Here is a 22,667-nt window from a genome sequence, read left to right on the forward strand (position 1 = left end):
AGAAAAATAATTACATAACTAATACAGGTAAAGCAAATCCTTACATATAAATGTAATAAAGATCTGCTGGGAGCTGTAAATCACTGTCTATGTCAGTGTTTCCTAAGCAGGGAGCCTCCAGCTGTTGCAAAACTACAACTCCCAGCATGCCCGGACAGCCAAAGGCTGTCCGTGCATGCCGGGAGTTGTAGTTTTACAACAGCTGGGGGCACCCTGCTTGGGAAACACTGGTCTATGTAGGTGACAGGAGCTTCTTCAGGGTCCTGTACAGTACACAGTGTCCTAAAAAAGTAACATGGAGCCTCCATCACCTGGTGTTCAAAGGAGCAGCTAACCCTGGTACAGGTAAAGAGTACAGAACATGTAATTCCTCCCTGTACTGTAGGGGGCGCTACTAGACATCAGTCAGTGCATGTACTTCAGTAATACAGGTGTTTTACCAGTAAAAAATGCCCATTCTGATTGGTCAGTTCTTCCAGCCATTGACACGTTTCACAGATCTGGACTGTCTGTACATTGTATGTTGAGTCTTGTTTCAAGTTACAATGGTCCAGAAAAGACCATTGTATGTTGAAACTATTGTATGTTGAGTCCATTGCAAGTTGAGGGATTACTGTATGTATGTGTGTATATATATATATATATGTGTGTGTGTGTGTGTGTATACAGAGAGGGCATAGAGCCGTCAGCACATAACTCCAGCGCTTCTAGAGAAATCTCCCACTCTCCAGAATGTAAATGAATGGGCCCTCCCACCAGGGATTCCCCGCTCACCACACCGAGTACACAGCACTTGGCTGGGGCACCCTACAATATATGACACAGGGCGGGCACACGGTAAGTGCAGGGGTAGAGGACACCCCTGGGCTCTCTACTGCCCCCTCATCCTGCTCCGGACTCCGCTCTACTTACACTCCCCCCCCCCAATATTTCTCCCCCTGACAGCTGGAGCGCCGATTCGTCAGACTCTGGAACCAGGCAGCGCTGATTGGCTCTGCGCATGGTCACGTGGGCGTGGAGTCACGCGCTTTCCGGGAACTCGTCAGGAAGGAAATAAACAAAACAAAGCAGAAAGCATGGAGACCGTCCGAGGGGCTGAGCGGAGGCTAACGGGACGAACCCAACACGGTGTAAGCGGCTCTAAAGACGGGTGAGAGCGCGGGGGGCATGGCGGGAGGGGGTAACCCACATAGTAGCAGGACAGGGGCGCAGCCCTCAGTTGTCAGTACATGTGGACAGCCCTGGGGGTGCTGCCTGTACCGCGGCTGCAGTGAAGTGCAGGAGGGGGGCGTGGTGCCCCATTCACAGAGCAGCATGCAGTGCCCGGGATGGTGACCTCTACACACTGACACGGTGCGGGTGACTTTGTCCATCTGGCGGGCACGGGCAGTGGCTCCCGGCCTGTTGTTTACATGCAGTGATGGCAGTGCAGGGGGGTGTGTTGCTGGGTAGAGGGCTCTGCATGTCTAGGGGGTGTGAGCTCCAGGGGGAGGAGCCTGTGCTGTTACATAGCCGGTTGCCAGCTCCTAATGCTGGCCCCACGTTCTGCTGTGGGGGAGGAGGAGGCCGCAGCTCTCCCCCCTCCCTCCCTCCAGCCCCATTGCATTGAATGGAGCAGGAGATTGTTTATGTGCAGCCTCACAGCAACTTTGCTGTAAGGAAGAGGGCGACCGTCTAGCGTTGATTGACGCCGTGAACCGACCAATGGGAGCTCTGACTGCAAGCCTCCTATCCAATCAGCTGCAGCCTGGGCTGTGATGTAGTGTTAGGCTGCATCTTAGCTGGAGCCGAAGCCATGTTTGTTGTGTACAGCAGAAAGGGGTGTGTATGCAGGGCTTGTGTGTGTCCGGGTCCAGTGCAGCATTGCTGGGCACCGTCATGTCTTGGCCTGGCACTCTCCTCACCCCCAGTGTGCTCTTCTAACCTTCCCCAGTCCGTGTTCTGTGCCTAGTCTGCAGTGCCAAACTTCCTGAGGTGTTCTCATGGGCATCTTCTCCAGGTGCTGGCTGAGCCTACAGGGTATGTGCAGCGCTGGGCATGGACAGGGGGACACTAACAGGAAACACTGGAGCCTGCAGGATTTAGGTTTTGGATACTTTGTTTTAGGGGCTTCTTTTTATTGTTCCGTTCACACGTCACATGTACACTTCAGATGTGACTTCTCTTTTATAGTTAGCTGGGAAAATGTGTATCGGCAACATGTGAGCATACTGCTACTGAGGAAATGTGAGCCATCCAGGGCAGGGGTGGGAACGCCATATGGGATCATTCATATACTGTACGACTATAAACTAGCTACTATATTTGGTCAATTACCCCCCCTAATGTGATGGCTGGAACCGCTTCTCTTTGGTGGGGTGTGATGTTAGCTGGTGTTGCTACTGCTTGGTTTATGTCTGTCAGCCTGAAGGTAATCTGTTACTGTAGGCCAGTGGTCTCCAACCTGCGGACCTCCAGATGTTGCAAAACTACAACTCCCAGCATGCCCGGACAGCCGTTGGCTGTCCGGGCATGCTGGGAGTTGTAGTTTTGCAACATCTGGAGGTCCGCAGGTTGGAGACAACTGCTGTAGGCAGTGTGCCCCATGTATATAGGAGCCTCCCAAGATAAAAAAAAAGTCACTTTGGCTCCACCACAGTCACCGGCAGCTTCTGCTTCTTCCTGTGGCCACCACAGTCTTTGGGATGTCCACAATGACGTCACTCATGGTGCGCTTTCCAATGGAAGAGATGCTTCTTGCCTCTAGTGGCCACAGCAGCGTCACTAGAGGCCACTATGATACACTAGGATACCTGTGACTCTGCTATGCCATAGGGGTCCTAGTGCATCCTGTCACAATCTTCCTCACCGGAATGCTGCAGCACTCTGGTAGAGAACCTCTTGCGGGCAACAAAGAATATGTGGTTTATGGGTTCCCCACCCCTGATCTGTAGCAGTCATCCCCAACCTGTGGCTCTTCAAATGTTGCAAAGTTACAACTCCCATCATGATTGGCATTGTAGTTTTGCAATAATTGGAGAGCCACAGGTTGGGGGATGACTGATCTATAGTATTAATTATGTAACAGTATTGTATCTATTTCAGTGCTAAAAAGAAGTTTGGTTACATTTGTAGCTATAAGGGCCGATGCACCTGTTACAGCTAAATGCCTCTTAGTGGAGCCTCTAGCATTGTGTTCTCTCCAAGAAGCATTTCTTCTTAAAGGGGTAGTCCAGTGGTGAAAAACTTATCCCCTATCCTAAGGATAGGGGATAAGTTTGAGATCGCGAGGGGTCCGACCGCTGGGGCCCCCTGCAATCTCTCTGTACGGGGGCCAGGCTCTCTGGCCAGATAGCTGGTGTCGACCTCCGCACGTAGTGGCGGCCGACACGCCCCCTCAATACATCTCTATGGCAGAGCCGGAGATTGCCGAAGGCAGCGCTTCGGCTCTGCCATAGAGATGTATTGAGGGGGCGTCGGCGGTCGACACGCCCCCTTCCCGCGGGCTGTCGGGGCTCCGTACAGAAGATCGTGGGGGGCCCCAGCAGTCGGACCCCCCGCGATCTGCAACTTATCCCCTATCCTTAGGATAGGGGATAAGTTGTTCACCACTGGGTTCACCACTGGACTACTCCTTTAAGACCACCAATGCTAGGTTGTGTTCACACTATCATTTGGAGCCTTCATCACTATTTAACTCAATGTAAAGCATACCTCTAATGGTGTGGTATATTTTCTGAAACATTACAGTATTGTGCTTTTTTATTTTTAACGTGTTTAAAATTTGATACATAAAAAACGCTCTCCCCATCTGCATTATGAGCTGGAGTGGCCAGTTGTCGTAATCCCCCACCCCCGCGATCCTAAATCTTTTCCCCTATCCTGCGGACAGGGGATACGTTTTTTAGTATGGAATAACTCCTTTTAAGTAATGCATGTCTGGAATTGGAGATGTTATGTACCAGGTTTAAAGGGGTAGTCCAGTGGTGAAAAACTTATCCCCTATCCTAAGGATAGGGGATAAGCTTGAGATCGTGGGGGGTCCGACCGCTGGGGCCCCCTGCGATCTCTCTGTACGGGGCCCCGGCTCTCCGCCGAGATAGCGGGTGTCGACCCCCGCACGAAGCGGCGGCCGACACGCCCCCTCAATACATCTCTATGGCAGAGCCGGAGATTGCCGAAGGCAGCGCTTCGGCTCTGCCATAGAGTTGTATTGAGGGGGCGTGTCGGCCGCCGCCTCGTGCGGAGGTCGACACGCCCCCTTCCCGCCGGCTGTCGGGGCTCCATACAGGAGATCTCGGGGGGGCCCCCCAACGGTCAGACCCCCCGCGATCTGCAACTTATCCCCTATCCTTAGGATAGGGGATAAGTTGCTCACCACTGAATCACCACTGGACTACTCCTTTAAGGGTTTGTCTTCTTTGCTATTGCCACTTATATAGCTGGGTTTACATGTGGTATTGTGGTCAGTATTTTTAGGACATGTTAACATGGGTAAACAGTAAAGAGAAGTACTTATCACAATCATTGTGGAATTCGCATGCAGATTTATATGCTGATCTTGATGTGATAGATTTTTTTTTTTCATTATGGTTTTTATTTAAGGAGTACTGCAGCCATAGACAGCGGTCACGCCCCCATCCCATAGACTTTCGTTGAGGGGGCGGGCGAGATGTCACGAGTGGCTGGGCGGCTGTGAACACGGAAGCCCGCACACAGCATTTGGAGTAATGAACTTCCGGATGCTGTGAGCGGAGCTCCGAAAGTCAGGGCAGCGCACAACCCCTTTAAGTGTCTGATCACGGGGGTTCCAACCGCTGGGCACCTCCCGCCCCCACACCCCCCCCTCCACACCCCCCCCCCCCTCCACAATCTCCCATACAGGGACACAGCATTACAGCAGATAATGTGCGTGTTGTCGACCACACGCCTCCTCCATAGAGCTCTATGGGAGAGGCGGGGATGCAGGGACGCTGCGTCTCCACCTCTCCCATAGAGATACATGGACGGGGCATGTCGCCTCCTGCACTGGAGAGCTGCATCGGAGCCGGGGCCCTGTACAGGAGATCGCAGGGGGTCCCAGCGTTCGGACCCATCTGTGATCAGACATTTGTTTCCAATCTTGCAGATAGGGGATAAGTGTCTATGGCTGCAGATGTCCTTTTAAAGCATTACTGTCATTAGTAAGAACATTTTACAAAATGCCTAAATCAGTGTAGTAATGTGCCCTAATCCCTGTATGCATAATAATATGCATGTTTGAATATGTAAAATACCTTTTGATAAATGTATATTTCTGTGCTCAGTCTTTATGAATTCCTCTCAAAGGCTGGCAGTGTTTCCCCTAGAGTATGATGAGCTCCTCCCCCTGCCATGAAGTCTGCACAAACATTTTTACATTTGTAAAGCATATTGGCTGAATGCATGCTCTATATAACTGTAATGCAGCCATGTGAAACTATGCAGCTCAAAAAAATAAAGGGAACACTAAGATAACACATCCTAGATCTGAATGAATGAACTAATTGTGTGAAATACTTTCTTCTTTACATAGTTGAATGTGCTGATAACAAAATCACACAAAAATTATCAATGGAAATCAAATTTATCAAGCCATAGAGGTCTGGATATGGAGTCAGACTCAAAATCAAAGGGGAAAGCCACACTACAGGCTGATCCAACTTTGATGTAATGTCCTTTAAAACAAGTCAAAATGAGGCTCAGTAGTGTGTGTGGCCTCCACGTGCCCGTATGACCTCCCTACAATGCCTGGGCATGCTCCTGATGAGGTGGCGGATGGTCTCCTGAGGGATGTCCTCCCAGACCTGGAATAAAGCATCCACCAACTCCTGGACAGTCTGTGGTGCAACGTGGCATTGGTGGATGGAGCGAGACATGATGTCCCAGATGTGCTCAATCGGATTCAGGTCTGGGGTATGGGAGGGCCAGTCCATAGCATTAATGCCTTCCTCTTCAGGAACTGCTGACACACTTCAGCCACATGAGGTCTAGCATTGTCTTGCATTAGGAGGAACCCAGGGCCAACCACAGCAGCATATGGTCTCACAAGGGGTCTGAGGATCTCATCTCGGTACCTAATGGCAGTCAGGCTACCTCTGACAAGCACATGGAGGCCTATGCGGCCCCCCAAAGAAATACCACCCCACACCATTACTGACCCACTGCCAAACCAGCCATGCTGGAGGATGTTGCAGGCAGCAGAACGTTCCCCACGGTGTCTCCAGACTCTGTCACTTGCACAGAGTGAACCTGCTTTCATCTGTGAAGAGCACAGAGCACCAGAGGCGAATTTGCCAATCTTGGTGTTCTCTGGCAAATGCAAAACGTCCTGCGCAGTGTTGGGCTGTAAGCGCAAATCCCACCTGTGGATGTCGGGCCCTCATACCAACCTCATGGAGTCTATTTCTGACCGTTTGAGTGGACACATGCACATTTGTGGCCTGCTGGAGGTCATTTTGCAGGGCTCTGGCAGTGCTCCTCCTGCTCCTCCTTGCACAAAGGTGGAGGAAGCGGTCCTGCTGCTGGGTTGTTGCTCTCCTATGGCCTCCTCTACATCTCATGATGTACTGGCCTGTCTCCTGGTAGTGCCTCCATGCTCTGGATACTACCTTGACAGACACATTTAGGACCAAAAAGGCTGAATTTTCTCGGTTTGTTGTAGTGCTGGGCGGTATACCGGTGAATACCGAAATTTTTGTCCTGCGCGATATGAATTTTTCCCATACTGGTTGGACCCTTGCCCTCGGGAATCAATTAATTCTCAGCCCAGCGCTGTGTTGTCCCCATCGGGAACTAATGACATGTCACCTGCAAGTGCTGCCCTCCTCGTCCTCCTTCTTGTTGCGGGCCGCCAGCGCTGGAACTCTCTACTGTACGCTGTATCCCTATGCCCGGGCTGCAAAAGGTAAACAAAATAAACTTTAGCTCACTTTCCCCCGTTGGAGAGCCGTCAGCCTATCACTGGCCGCAGCGAGGTTCCGTCTCGGCCGGTGATAGGTTGAGCGCACTGTCACTTAAGAAGCCGGCTTCTTACATGACAGTGCGCTCAACCTATCACCGGCCGAGGCGGAACATCGCTGCGTCCGGTGATAGGCTGACGGCTCTCAGACGTTCCTGTCCCCAGGAAGCAGGTGAGGCCAGTACTGAAGGGGAGTTAAAGTTTATTTTGTTTATCTTTTGCAGCCCAGGCATAGGGATACAGCGTACAGTACAGAGTTCCAGCGCCGGTGGCCCGCAACAAACAAGAGGACGATGGAGGCAGTGCTTTGCGGATGACATGTGATTAGTTGCACTAGGCTGATAATTAATTGGGGGGGGGGGGGGAGGGAGGGAGAGAGAAGCAGAACAGCGCTCGCGGGTCACATGATTGGGGGGGTGGAGAAATACTGTTACATACCGTGGAACCGCCATAAGTTACAAAAATACCGTGATACGCATTTTTGGTCATATCGCCCAGCGCTAGTTCGTTGGCAAAATTAAAAAGACAGACACCCCTTGTGGCCATTTTTTAAACCCCTTTTTCACATCTTTAGCAATCAAGTTTTTTAATGAAGTATATTTGGAAAATGCTTCATTTTTTTTTTTTTTTTAGAAAGTATTAGGCTAGGTTTCCACTTGGTTTTTTTCTGGCAGTTTTTGGAATACCGCCACTGCAGTTTTTGAGCCAAAGCCAGAAGTGTATTCATAAGGAATAGGACATATAAAGGAAGGACTTACACTTCTCCTCCCTTATGGATCCACTTCTGACTTTGGCTCAAAAACTACAGTGGCAGATATCCAAAAACTGCCAGAAAAAAAAACAAGTGGAAACTTAGCCTTAAATGGAAAAAAGTTACGCTTTAAATCTCTCATTGATTTCAATGTGAGCTCCAAAGTTGAATCGTGAGAAAGAAGTGACATTGAAATCAATGAAAAATGTTTTTGTTGTAATTCATGTGAGTCATACAACAGTCGAGCTCCCACAATAGTAAGGCACAGGAGACCAGTGCCTGGCTACTTCTGCCCCACCTACATGAAATGTATTGTGGACATTAATGGTCTATTCACACGTACAGTATTCTGCGCAGATTTGATGCGCAGGATTTTCTGCTGCAGATTTCCATTTAAACTGAATGACTGAACACAGCTTGAAATCCTGCGCATCAAATCTGCGCAGAATACTGTACGTGTGAATAGACCCTAAAGGAGATATATCGAGTGTGGGGAAAAAAAATACACAGCTTGTCCACGGGACTTAAACAGAGCAAAATCTACTTGTTTCTCATGATGATCCACTTGTCCTGGACAATTTTCGCCTTTACACTCGTTTTTTTTCCCCTCCTCCTCCTATAATAGCCATAACTAACTACTATAATGATACCTTTTCATTTTTCCATAACATATGCTCCGAAACAAAAATAAATAAAAAATATTGGTGAGGTGAAATTGAAATAATTTGGTGGTTTTCTTTTTACGCCATTTACCTTGTGGTTGAGCTAATGTGTTATTTTTATACTTTAGACCGGCTTATTACAGCAATACCAGATTTGTATAGTAGGGATCGACCGATTATGGGTTTGGCCAATATTCACGATTTTCTAAGTTAGCGGTATCGGCAATTACCTTGCCGATAATGCGGGCGCTTTAAATCAATGAACTGCAGCGGCTTTTGCGGGGACAGAGACTGCCGCCCGCTTCTCTCCCCCTGCCTGTCCTGAGTCCAACCATCGCTGCTGCCAGATTGCCTCCCCCTGCCTATCCTCTGGCCAGAGACTGCCGCTGCTCCATTGCCTCCCCCATCTCCGGTTTTATAATTACCTGTTCCTGGCGTCCGCGCTACTTGCTGGCTCCGGCGGCTTCCTGAGCTGTCACTGTGCGCAATGACGAGTGACGTCCTCAATGCGACATCAGTGGCCCGGCGCACAGTGACAGCTCTGGACGTCGCCGGAGCCAGAAGTAACGCGGACCCCGGGAACAGGTAATTATAAAACCGTGGATGGGGGAGGCAATGGGACAGCGGCGGCGGCGGTCTCTGGCCAGAGGATGGACAGTGGGAGGGAATCGGGCAGCGTCGGTGGTTGGACTCAGGAGGACCCCAGGACAGGCAAGGGGAGAGAAGTGGGTGGTGGCGGCAGCGGTCTCTGGCCCCGCAAAAGCTGCTGCAGTTCATTGATTTAAAGCGCCCGCTTTACCAAGGATATTTGGGGGAGGAGGGGTAATTAAAATGCACAGAATATCGGTATAAGTTATTGGCTATCGGCCTGAAAGTTCACAGGTTATCAATATCGGTCGATCCCTATTGTATAGTTTCCTATAGTGTTCCTTGTGTAATTAGCAGACACTTTCCAGTTCACATGCTTTTAAATTATCAACATAAATATGTTTAAAATGTAATATAAAAAACTGCCACTAGGTGGCTCTGTTCCCTGCCATAATTAATATAGTGAGTTTGGTCTCCTCCCGGCCTGGCAGGAGACCAAACTCAGAAGTGCTTCTCTGTACTGAGCTTGAGTGAGCAAGAAGAAAGGTATGATACACAGCTTTTTAAAGCTCCAAATTTTTTTTTAAGGGCTGGAGGGGTGTTAGGAGTAGTTAGGAAACATAGCTTGAGGTAGTTTAGAACAGTTTATTTGGTGACAGGTACTTTTTAACTTATGTCCTTCCAGGAGCATTAATAATAATCTTTATTTATGTAGCACCCACATATTCCGTAGCACTTTACAATACAGAGGGTTTCATGTGTATATGAAATTCGGCATCAGCTATTGATCTGCTTAGACTGTGTGGTGAGGGCCCTCTCACAAGAGCTTACAATCTATGAATGGGGGGTAATGGAGGACTGGTAGAGTTTTATTGAACTGATTTTTTTTTGGGGTAATACAAACCCTTGTCAAGAGAGTGGAAGGTTCTCTTTAACAGAGATAGAAATTTGTTTAACACCGTCTTGTCACATGACTTGAAACGGTCTCAAAAATCACATTGGGGGATATTTATCAAAACTTATGCAGAGGAAAAATCTACCAGTTTCCCATAGCAACCAATCAGAGTGATTCTTTCATTTTAGAAAAAGCCTCTGAAAAATAAAGCAAGAAATTTGGTTTCTATGGGCAACTAGTCAACTTTTCCTCAGCACAGATCTTGATGAGTCTCCCCCAATGTCCCTGGTTTCCACAGCAACCAATCACATTCCAAAGTTTAAAGCGAAAGCATTCATCTCATTGGTTTCTATTGGCAACACTGAAACTGTCTACACAGTTATTATGCCCCAGGCTGAATGTTTGAACCGGGCCTTATTGCCAGTGCTATAGTCCAGGTAGTATGACTGCTTGGCTTATAGGATATTTTATATCTGCCATTGAATTAAAAGAGAATTTGGCCTTTCCATTCTCCTCTTCTAGTCGGCATTACGGCACCCTTTTATATTCCCTATTAGAATGCATAAACGTCCACCCTCCAGAGTTGGTCGCAAAATGGCACTAGCGGATTTAGCACAGACACTCATTGCATGGTCATCGCGGATCGCAGGTGTTCAACTCTTGAAGTGATGTGGTTAATGGTGACTGTAGCATTTATGTGGATAGACAGAGGAAGGGCATTTCATCTGTCAGCCCACAGGCAACTGCTGGGTGCCGTGGCAAGTTCTCGTCACAAATACCAGCCATGCCAACGGCTGGTATTTTACATTGAGGGCCGCCCTGCACCCGCCTCTGGCTGGCAATAATGATTTTGCTGCTGCCATGCGCGATGCAGAAGTCGTCACTCACGGTCTGTGCAAAGTGGCTGCAGCCGTGACCAGGCATTGCCTCTGTAACATGCTGCAGCCCTGAACAGCCATGAGCACTTGGGTTAATATGATATGTTCTGTTTATACTGCCTCCATTATTTAAAAGTTTTGAACAGGAACATATGGAAGAAGTAAAGTATATGGAATTTAGAACATGAACTTTGTTGTACGTGTGCACTTTTTCTGAACTTGTGGGCCAACGTTACCTCAGTAGGAAGCGCGCGCCGTGGCCACTTTAAATAAGTGAGCTGCGGCGGTGACAAGTGACGTCCTCTTGCGCCTAGGGGCTGCACAGGAGGATGTCACTGAAGGAGTCCCCCCTCTCCAGAAAGCCTGCCGATGCCAACACATTGCTGTGAGAAGAGGTACAGGCAGCTCTCTAAATGGTATTATAGTATGGTGGGGTGGGACTGGTGTTTGATCGCAGGGGGGTCTCCTGAAAGGGGGCCCCGCATTAGCGATCAGTGAGAGCTAGAGAGGCCGACGGTACGCCCCCTCCCCATACAGTTCTATAGGAGAGACGAGAAGGCACGAACGCTGCCTCTCCCCTAGAAGTAAATGGAGGAGGGGGACGCCAGACTGTGGCCTTTAATGTCATCCATAACTATCCGCTATTACTTCTGAGCATGCTCAGAAGAGGTGAAATCAGCAGACTCCTGCAATGTTGTGGGACTGCCCATAAATAGTACTAAAGTCATCCTAAGTGCAAAAAGACATATCGATATAACTGCATTGTTTCTTACCCATGTGCGCTGTTGATGCTGTGCCTTGACCCCGAGCGCGCTTTCGAGCCTTCCTCGGGGGGCTACTGTTCCTGTGTCTGTGTCTACTATATAGAGGGGGAAGGTGTGTATCACACTTCCATGACGCCATTATCGTTTCCTGTTGCTCTGCATCCATTTCCGGTGCATGCCCACTGCCGCCTATCGGAATCGTATTTTTTAGTAGGTTGTAACATCTAACATAATTACTAGTGTCTACGTATATAGTACGAGTCCGGAAGGGACAATACTACAGCCTGTCCTAATATAAGACAAAAAGTACTAAAGAATGGATGGAGGAGCGTCCGGGGAAAAAGAGAAAGAAGAGACAGAGAAATTACCCTATTTAGAATGGGTCCTCTAATTCCCAACCCCTCCTGAGCCCCCTGAGGAAGGAGCGAAAGCACGCTCGGGGTCCAGGCAAAGCATCAACAGCGCACATGGGTAAGAAACAATGCAGTAATATCTATACTGTATGTCTTTTTGCACTTGGGATGACTTTAGTCGTATTTATGGGCAATGTGTATTGGTAACCCCTATTAGGGAATACTATAGGGCCATACTGTGTCCAATGTTGCATACAGTCCCGGTGCATAATTCATGTACATGACCTACAGTGTGCTATACAACTTAGGTTACCTTCAGTTGATACTTGTATATTAGTGATATCTGGAATGTGATGCTGGTTCTGGCAGTTTTTATGTCTGTAATCCTGGGAATATCACAATGCAAGATATATATGTTTTTTAATGGAATATAATAAAAGTCATTTTTTAAGATTCAATATCAACTTTGTTCTGTGATTGTATACAATAGTTGTTTATATCAAGTTGTTCTACTATGGTAGATAATGTGAGTCCAATTACATTGCCGTAGCATTATGCCTGACAATAGGGGCAATAGACAGCATAGCCAGTTGGAGCTATATGGTATAACATTGTTTCCATGATGGGAGTAGTAGTTACCCCAGCTGTGGGTGGCTGGGGAGACAACATTAGTGCTTGTACTACTACCCCCATCATGGAACAGGATCTGTCCTGTGTTGGGGGTAGTACAGGGGCTGAGGGATTGATTGCATCAGGTTTCACTTGTGAGACCCGATGCGATCAGAAGTTTTTAACCAGGGGAGTGAACGGCATACTCCGCTCACCTGCGATGTAGATCGTGCGTGTTTTACTTTCATTTTCAAATGCCCCGCCAGGAGCCTTGAATGGCCAGTACCGAGGAGCCATTCAGGGCTCCTGGTGGGGTTTTAAAAGTCATTAGTGAGGATTGTAATGTTGAAATACACTGGTGGCAGGGGAAGCATTTCGCTGCATTCCCCGGCTGCCCTGATGCCCTGCAGGACCATATGTATACAAGTGCTGCAGGGGGGGGGGGGGGGCAAGATCTATAGGTAGCACGGGGGGGGCAAGATCTATAGGTAGTGCGGCGGGGGGGGGGGGGCTATATACATAGCTAGCGCAGTGGGGGAAGACAGAGCGCTATATGTCTGGCCCCCCCACTGCACTAGCTATATATATTGCCCCCCCCACCCCCCCGCTGCATTAGCTTATATATATTGCCCCCAATGCACTACCTATATATATATTGCCCCCCCACAGTGCTTACATATGTCCCCCCCCCCCCCCCCCACAGTGAGCATATACCTATGTCCTTTGCAGCGCTATCTGTAAAGTATACTATCCGCAGCGCATCATGCTGCTGGCCGGGGAAGGAAGCGCAATGATATCTCTCTATCTCCATCTCCCCACCTCCCCACCTCTCCACCTCTCCACCTCTCCAAAAAATTAAGGAGGCAATCTGGTCATTATGAGCAACTGCTCTTCCCTTCCTCCACACAAGGTTTGATAGATCTCCCCCCTACTTTTCTATACTGAAAACTGTGTCTGGAGTTTTTTTCCACTGGTAAAAATTAGTAACGCTGTCAGTGACAAATTTGCTATGCCTAAAATCTGGAGTTCATAGTTACTAAATGTTCTGTTTGTCAGGAGCATGAAAGGTTGTGTAACCCAGAGGGAAGGTTTTGCAACATATGCATGACAGTGTTACAGGAAGACTTCGTTTTAGAAATACTGCCTGGGTAGTGATATTAAAATGTAACCTTTGATTCTCTTTGGCTGTAAAGAGAACAGTCCAAAAATGTTGTAGCCTCTGGTGCCCTGATTCTTAGTGTTTTTTCCCTTTTTAGTTACACCCCATTGTTCCAAAGATATGTGGGGACAATTATCACTGTTGTCTTTGGAAAGGGAGCTAAACATTTTTTTTTTCTTTTAGTTTTGCTTATGTGCGACACATTTATCATGATATTAGATATAGGTATCGTGCCGGATGACTGGCAATGTGGGGCGGAGGCTCGTGACGTCATGGCCATGCCCCTCAATGCAAGTCACGACAGTCACGCTCTCTCCCATAGACTTGCATTGAGGGGACGGGAAGTGACATCACACAGGGGCGGAGTCGTGAAGTCCGGCCCCGTGGCCGTGAGGCTTCAGACTCTGAGCCTTCAGTGCTGCATGGAGCACACACAGGGGCGGGACCCCCGCGATCAGACATCTTATCCCCTATCCTCTGGATAGGGGAAAAGATGACTTAGGGCCGGAGTAACCCTTTTAAATCACGTTTATGTTAACCTAACTAAGCTTAGACCTTAAAATTCTGACAGATCACTTCCCATCAGTGCCCTTCTTATCAAAGACAGGTGTTCAGTGAAAGGTACACACAATAGCTGTTCCTCATAGCTTAGCATCCCTCTCACTCTGAATGACCTCTGAAAAGGTCACAGAGAATGCACAGTAAGGCTAAGTTTCCACTTCTTTTTTTTACTTTTCAAAAACGCAAATAAAAACGCCCATTCTACTCAGCATATACTAGTACTTAGCCTTCATAATGATAACCCTTGTGTGGTATATCTAATTATAGTGGTTTCAGGCAGTAGATATTGCACTATGTAGATGTGCCATTATATATGGTACACACATTTATGACTATTATGTTTCATTACTCTGATATTTGTAATGAATTAGGCAGTGTATTATTAGCTAGATATTTAGCTTGGTATTTATGCGCAGGCGTAATGGCATAGAAGTACTGACATGCACAAGAAGATAGTGTGTATGGACCTCATACGCAGGTGCAATGTTGACAGCACAGGCACAGTGTAGCGTTTGCGTGTATAGCGCTGGCGCATTTAGGCAAGTGCGTGCTCCAATGTTGGGTGCAGGGGAAAGTGCTCAGGAACTGATTACTTGCTCGGCACCGATACTCACAGGTATCCGAAAGTGATTGTGATTGTGTGTGCGTAGCCCGCGATGTCTGCATCACACGTGCTGGCACTGTGGTAATTCTATGTCTGTGTATATATTGGAGATATTAGCACATTTAGCCATGCGCCCCTGAGGAAGTCACATGGAGTAACGGAACGCGTGGGGACACACCCACTCCATCTATTACATTGTGATGTATTTCTCATCATCTCTCTTGACCATGCACTTTATTTGAATGATTGAATATTCATGCAGCTGCTATATATTGTGCTTACATATGTGTTTATTATGTATAGGGGTTCCCCTCCGTGGCTTAGGGAGGCTGTGAGTCATCTGGCCCCCTAGTTTTTAATGTTTTTAATTGTGCGGTCTATTTTTTTTTTACATGTTGTGTACTACAATAAAGAATTAGTGTGATGGTATTGGTGTGCGCTAGAGATGAGCGAAGTTACAGTAATTCGATTCGTCACGAACCTCGCGGCTCGGCGGTTGCTGACTTTATCCTGCATAAATGAGTTCAGCTTTCAGGTGCTCCGGTGGGCTGGAGACTCTCTCCTAGGACTGTATCTACCTTTTCCAGCCCACCGGAGCACCTGAAAGCTGAACTAATTTATGCAGGAAAAGTCAGCAACCGCCGAGCCGCGAGGTTCGTGACGAATCGAATTACTGTAACTTCGCTCATCTCTAGTGTGCGCCTTAATATGTGCTTTTGCTTTTCTATGTTACTCTTGTGTTTAGGATATTAGCACTGGTAGCACCCTCATGGATATTTCTACATAGGTTTAACCCACTATCTTTTGTTTCTGGTTCTCATCCTGCCGCATGGCGTTTTTTTTTTTTTTCTTCCTGAAAACATGCTGCTGCCAGATGTTAGCTGCAAGTCAATAGGGAACAGCAAAATGCCACATCTACTTGGCCTTTTTCAGTTTGGTGTCTTTTAATCCTTTTGGTGTTTTTTCACTCCTCTTTGGCGATTTCCTACTCGTTGGCAGTTTTTCAGAATCGCAGCATGTTGAGACTATGGCGTTTTTTCTCAGAAATCATGGCATTTTTTTCCATAGAAGTCTATGGGAGTGAAAAAAAAAATGCCATGTGGGTTTTAACTTTGGTGTTTTTGTAAGCAGTTTTTATTCTCTATTGGATTTTAGCAATCCAAAAAAGTGTTTTTATTTTTTTATTACATTTCGTAGCTTGAAGGACTGGCAGGAGACCAAACTCAGGAAGTGCAGTCTGGCCATAGGCAGTAAATAGCACTTGCTCTCTTGTTTCATACACCAGCAGAGAGTGAGTGCTATTTGCTGCCTATGGCCAGACCGCAGCACTTCCTGAGTTTGGTCTCCTGCCATTCCTTCAGAAGACCAAAGTCTGCGCTTTTGAGCAGACGGAATGCGGTCTGGACCAGAAGGGAGACCCCTAGCGGCCAGATTTATAAGGCCATGAAAGTGACATAAAAATATATATATATTTTTTTTACAGGGAGTAATGTACAAATCTTATTTATTTTACCTGCAGTACAATATGCAGAAATTTTTTTTTATGACAGTGTCCATTTAAACATTTTAATTATAATTATCTATTATACATATTACATTAACAAACAAAACATTATTAATATAATTACATTTTTTGATGTTTTGTTTTAAGCATTAGTTTTATTTCTGGCATGGCTTATATATGAAATCACACGGCAGAATTTATAAACCATAGTAACACAGTAAGTGTCATCTGTTCAGAACGATTTGACCCATCTAGTCTGCCCAATATTGTGAATACTATCAATATTTCCTGGCCCTATCCTATATGAAGGATAGCCTTATGTCTATCCCATGCATGTTTAAAGGGGTAAAGTTGAGTTTTCATATCAACTGGTTCCAGAAAATTATACAGATTTGTAAATTACTTCTATTTAAAAACCTTAATCCTTCCAGTACTTATCAGCTGCTGTATGCTCCAGAGGAAGTTGTGAAGTTATTTCCAGTCTGACCACCGTGCTCTCTGCTGACCCCTCTCTGTGACAAGTGTGCACCTCTTAATGAGAGTTTTTTTTTCTTTTGAAAACATTTGTAACTTGAAATAAAAAAAAATATATATATAAAAATGTTTATAAGTTCGGATGTTTATGCATGCCTGAAACCAGTTATGTTATTTGTATTTATTATTTAAAAATGAGAAAAGAGTGATTAGAACTGGTTGCTCATGGGCTGTGGGGTCATTTAAAACTAAAGAATTTTGGACGAAAGCCTTGAACAGAACTCTTGCTTATTTCTTTACCCTTTCTTTCAGGATCTGCATGTAAAGCAGCCTCTGGATGGAGTGCCTGTGATTCCTTTCTCCTGTCTTGTAAATCGCTACTCTTCATTGTATGTATACATTCCTTGATACTGAAAAAAAGAAACTGGTTAGAAGGTCTTTGGAGAATAGGAACGCACATTTAGGGCTGAGTGTGGACGAGCTTGACTTTGAAATGCCTCAGGTGAGTTGTTAGTGCTCTGTACACTTGCCAGAGGATTGATGATACCTAAAGTACAATTTTCCTGTCTAATTTTGAGCCTGTGAAGATGTCTGTTAGAGATGAGCGAACTTACAGTAAATTCGATTTGTCACAAACTTCTCGGCTCGGCAGTTGATGACTTATCCTGCATAAATTAGTTCAGCCTTCAGGTGCTCCGGTGGGCTGGAAAAGGTGGATACATTCCTAGGAAAGAGTCTCCTAGGACTGTATCCACCTTTTCCAGCCCATCGGAGCATCGGAAAGCTGAACTAATTTATGCAGGAAAAGTCATCAACTGCCGAGCCGAGAAGTTTGTGACGAATCGAATTTACTGTAAGTTCGCTCATCTCTAATGTCTGTGTAAAGTCTTTAGGGCTTTAAAATTAACCGTGAACATATGTTCTGATAAATGAGTGTGCACTTCTTCAGTTTATCTTTTTTATTGTTTTAGCAGTGAACGTATGACACCTATTTACATATATTATTTGTATCATTTAATAACTGACTAGGTTGTAATTATTATGTTTCTACTCTAAATTCAGTTAACATCAGTTTTTTTTCCCTTTTACCGTATATACTCTGGTATAAGCCGAGGCCCCTAATTTTACCCCAAAAACCCAGGAAAAGTTATTGACTCGACTATAAGCCAAGGGTGGGAAATACATCACCCCCCCCCCCATGTAATCATTCAGACCACCCCCCCCCCCCTTTCATCATCACCGCCTGTCAATCCCTTCATCAGTGGTCTTCAACCTGTGGACCTCCAGATGTTGCAAAACTACAACTCCGCAGGTTGAAGACCACTGCGGCCTCAGTCCTCATCCAGCCCCCCCCCCCTTTGTTTTGTACTCGCCTCCTCTCGGCGGGAAGTTAGGGTGAGCTGGTCCAGGCCATCTATGCTGCAGGGACCGTCTGGTGGGGATGGTTAGTCGCTGCAGGCTGTCCATTTTCACTGGTGGGGGGGCCTCTTCTCCGCTCCCGAACTAGTGACGTTGCCTTGACGACGATGCACAGGGACGTTGAGCATGAACATCCCTGTGCGTCGTCGTCAAGGCATCGTCACTACTCCAGGGCCGGGCCCGAAGCTCGGAGAAGAGGCCCCCCCCCCTGGTGAAAATGGACAGCCCGCAACGACTAACCATCCCCATCGGACGGTCCCTGCAGCATAGATGGCCCGGACCATGCTGGGAGTTGTAGTTTTGCAACATCTGTAGGTCCGCAGGTTGAAGACCACTGATGAAGGGATTGACAGGCAGAGAGTTCACTCGAGTATAAGCCGAGGAGGGTGTTTTCAGCACAAAAAATCGCTTATACTCGAGTATATACGGTACCTTTGTTTTATGTTAAACAATACTAACCATGGATAACTATTCAGTATAAATCAATGGATGACAGGAATCTGTCATTTCTGGCCCATAACAGGCAGCAGAAAACAAAGGCAGGCTCCCTGATTATAACCATATGTCATTCCTTCTGAAACATTGTGGTGTTTTAGAGCAATCCTAGTTTTAACAGCGGCCGGGGACTCAATCCTTGGATGGTCACAGCGGCTTCTCCCTGCCCAGCCAGTCTTGAACAACAAGGCTGTCCCTATATGCAAATAAGAAGAGAGCTATCGATGAAGACTGACTGGGCTGGGAAAAGCCATCGAGAACTGCTTCCATGATTCAGAGCCATGTTCCTGGCCAGTTTAAATACAATGATCGCTCTCAAATCATTGCAGTTTTTCAGAGTGACTCATACATGTCTGTAATAAAGCCTGCCCTTAGGCCATGCTAAAAATTCCCTTTAATACTAGAGTAGTATAGATTAGGATAATGTTGCTGCATAATGTGTCTCTGGCATGGTTTATCACAAAAAACACACATAGCCAGCACAACTACATGATATACGAGTGCATGCTGCTGTGGCAAATGCAAAGTATACAAACACAAAAATTGCAGCGGCACATTTTATTAAAAAAAAAATGTTTTTTTAATATTTTTTAAAAGGCTCTCAGCACACTTTTTGATCAAAAAATGTCCCCCATCCGCCACGTGGAGGCGGCCATTTTCGGATGGTCCCTAACATACATTATTAGTCTAATACTCACAACTCTCACCTATGCTGTGCATATATCCGAAAAAGGCCGCCTCCACGTGGCGGATGGGGGAAATTTTTTGATCAAAAAGTGCGCTGAGAGCCTTTTAAAAAATATTAAAAAAAAACTTTTGATAAAATGTGCCGCTGCAATTTTTGTGTTTTTATACTTTGCATTTGCCACAGCAGCATGCACTCGTATATCATGTAGTTGTGCTGGCTATTTGTGTCTTTTGTTGTATGCTACTTTAAGGGAATGGCACCCTCTCCAGCCATGCACCCCTCCCCCTTTTCCCAGGAGGGAGTTTTAATGTTCAAATTGATGGTTGATCTAGCATGTCACCCAGTCAAGAGGCTATATGCACAGCAGAGGTGAGTATTGTGACTATTAGACTCATAATGTATCTTAGGGACCATCCGAAAATGGCCACCTCCACGTGGCGGATGGGGGACATTTTTTGATCAAAAAGTGAGCTGAGAGCCTTTTAAAAAAAAATATAAAAATAAAAAAATGTTTGATAAAATGTGCCGCTGCAATTTTTGTGTTTGGATATTATGGTTTATCACAAATTAATAGAATCCCGGAGCAGGACTATGCTTTGCATGTGACAGCAGGTGCTTTGAATAGAATGTGTCTGGGTATATTCACTAAGGCCTGTTTCACACAAGCATGTTTGTATAAGTCCATAATAAAGATCCAAAATACAGACATATTACAGATGAAATGGCATCAGTATGTGTTCGGTATTGCTTCTGTATTTCTGTACAGTAAATATTGATAGGCTCTCTCTTCTGCTTTCAATACTGAGGAAGTGTGGATCACAGAATACCTCTCCATTTGCACAAAAATTTTGCAACAGTTGTGCCCCACAACATTAAAGGGGTACTCTGGCCCTAAGACATCTAAACCCATATCCAAAGGGGCTGGAGTATCTTGTTATCACGACTCCACCCCCTTGTGACGCCCTGTCCCCTCAATGCAAACCTATGGGAGGGTAGTGACTACCGTCAGGCCCCCTACCATAGACATGCATTGAGGACGTGGGGCGTGACATCCCGATACTCCGGCCCCGTGGTTGTGAGTCTTCAGACACAGAGCGATCATCGCTCCATGCAGCTGAGACAGGTGGGTACTGCATGAGAAATTGCGGGGGTCCCCCGCGATAGGGGATAAGATGTCTTAGTGCTGGAGTACCCCTTTAAAGGTGTTTTTTTTGGAAGAGTCCTAATGATTTTTGCTAAATTTATGCAATTTTTCTTCCATTGCAAAAATTTGGAATTTTGTTTAACAGAAAAAGGTCAAACCAATGGTAAATTCCCCCTTAGCCTTCAGCTCAGATTCCTTAAGCTACCCACCAGTAAATGAGTGCTTGTGAATGGACATTGAGATGATAAGGGAAAAAGAATAATGAATATTAAAATTGTCCAGAAGGGGATGCCTTAGGTGTTAAAGGGGACACGGTCTTCTATGTAGTGCTTTAAACCGTAGTCCAGTACATCCCGAACTGGGATAAACCATCCTAGACACTGGCTCACTTCAGAAATTACCCTTATTGTTGCTAGTTACATATGGCCATGTTAACCCTGGTATTGCAAAAGCTTTTAAAATACTTTTTGATTTTTACTTTCTTGTATTGACACTTTTTATCCTTTTTTTTCTTTCTCTCTTATAGCCGAGCGTTAGTGGAATGGATCCTCCTTTTGGGGAAGCTTTTCGCAGTCCAGCATTTGCTGAGCAGTCATTAATGAGCACCGAACTTCTGGCCAGCAGCTCAGATCCGGATTTCATGTATGAGCTGGTAAGTTACAGTCACTATACTATGCTTGGAGACAGAGTTTTATTACAGATTGTGGGCCACAGCTTCCTTACTACTAGTAATACACCAATGTGTAAGCCCTATTCTGACAGATTTCTTATGTTTTTATCTCAGGATCAGGAGTTGGGCTACCAGCAGGGGCAAACAGATAACTTTTTGATGCTGGAAGACTGCAAAGATTTGGAATCATTTGACTCCTTTGCTGACATCCTGGAAAACAGTCCACCGATATCTTCTCACTGGGATCAGTGGGACACTTATTGTGAGGATCTAACCAAGTATACAAAGCTTACAAGTTATGATATATGGGGAACAAAGGAGGTAGATTATCTTGGCTTGGATGACTTCTCAAGTCCCTATCAAGATGAGGAGGTCATTAGTAAAACGCCCACACTTGCTCAGCTTAACAGCGAGGATTCACAGTCAGTGGTTGACTCCTTTTGTTACAGTGAAGGCTTGTTGGGAGCTAAAGCTCAGTTTATTTCAGGAAAGAAAGTTTCTTCTGGAAGGGTTACTGCTCCAGTTAGCGCATCCAAGACTTCTCCAACCGAAGTGCCATCAGCTGATTGCTCTGTAAAAGCTGCCAAGGCAGCTGCAAGTACACAGATGGCAGCAAAAACTAATATTGCTTGTGAGGAGAAGATCAATGTTCATGTGGAATGCAAAGACTATGTAAAAAAAGCCAAGGTAAAGATTAGCACGGTACTTCCTACCCGACCGACATGCACAGTGGTTGCCCTAGATGCAGCCAAAGAGAACACTTGTTTTTGTGGAGCAGTGGCCAAAAAGCAGGAAAGGACAATTAGTGAGGCATCAGTAGGCCGGAAAAGCTGTGCCATCTTGCCTTTCAGAGAGACTCAAAAGCTATTTTGCCCACCGCAGAATGTGGTGACAGTGATTGCCGAGGAAGGGGACGTTACTGTATCAGCTTCTGTGTCTGACCCCTCACAAAAGAAGGAGGAGCACAATTATTCGCTCTTTGTCTCAGAAGGGCTTACAGAGTTGGTCAAGAATGATGATGGACCACAGGAAGAAGAGGAAGACGAAGAGGTTGATTTAGATGAAGAAGACCATGATGAAGGTTTTGGCAGTGAGCATGAACTCTCTGAGAATGAAGAGGAGGAAGAGGAGGAGGAGGAGGAAGAAGAGGAAGAAGACTTTGAGGATGATAAAGATGATCTTAGTGACACCTTCTCTGAACCAGGTATTAGTTTCTGTACATAAAATCAGCTAGTATATGTGTTTACTGTCCTGGGAGAATAGGAGTATAATATGATATAGACATAGCTATAGACATTACACCACCTTAAGTACAATGAGGGGAAATTATAAACTCTATTTATGAAATCTGTTTCTTGTTGACTTCTTGTGGCTGCCCGTTCGCCAAATTTATTAAATGGCGCACAAACTTTGACAACAGAACTGCACTGGTTAAATGTCTTAATGAGTAATGGCATGCTGTGCACCAATTGTATTAAATGTCCCACAGAC

The 22,667-nt window shown here is 46.1% G+C and overlaps 1 protein-coding gene across 9 annotated transcripts in view; it reads left to right on the top strand.

Moving 5' to 3' along the window:
- Nucleotides 1-997: 997 nt before the first annotated feature.
- CREBRF (CREB3 regulatory factor) overlaps nucleotides 998-22,667 on the top strand; it is a 50,075-nt gene continuing 28,405 nt past the window's right edge. For 2 of the 9 annotated variants that reach the window (XM_056574844.1, XM_056574846.1), the window contains exons 1-4: nucleotides 998-1,150; nucleotides 17,073-17,262; nucleotides 21,033-21,158; nucleotides 21,291-22,380. In XM_056574844.1, the coding sequence (XP_056430819.1) occupies nucleotides 17,152-17,262; nucleotides 21,033-21,158; nucleotides 21,291-22,380 (1,327 nt within the window). In that variant the 5' untranslated portion in view covers nucleotides 998-1,150; nucleotides 17,073-17,151. Of the gene's footprint in view, nucleotides 1,151-1,742; nucleotides 1,822-1,888; nucleotides 2,020-10,199; nucleotides 10,292-17,072; nucleotides 17,263-21,032; nucleotides 21,159-21,290; nucleotides 22,381-22,667 lie in introns of those variants that run through there. The other 7 variants (XR_008892788.1, XM_056574847.1, XM_056574839.1 and 4 more) reach the window with 6 other exon arrangements.

Source organism: Hyla sarda, chromosome 4, assembly GCF_029499605.1.
Source record: "Hyla sarda isolate aHylSar1 chromosome 4, aHylSar1.hap1, whole genome shotgun sequence".
Lineage (NCBI taxonomy): Eukaryota > Metazoa > Chordata > Amphibia > Anura > Hylidae > Hyla > Hyla sarda.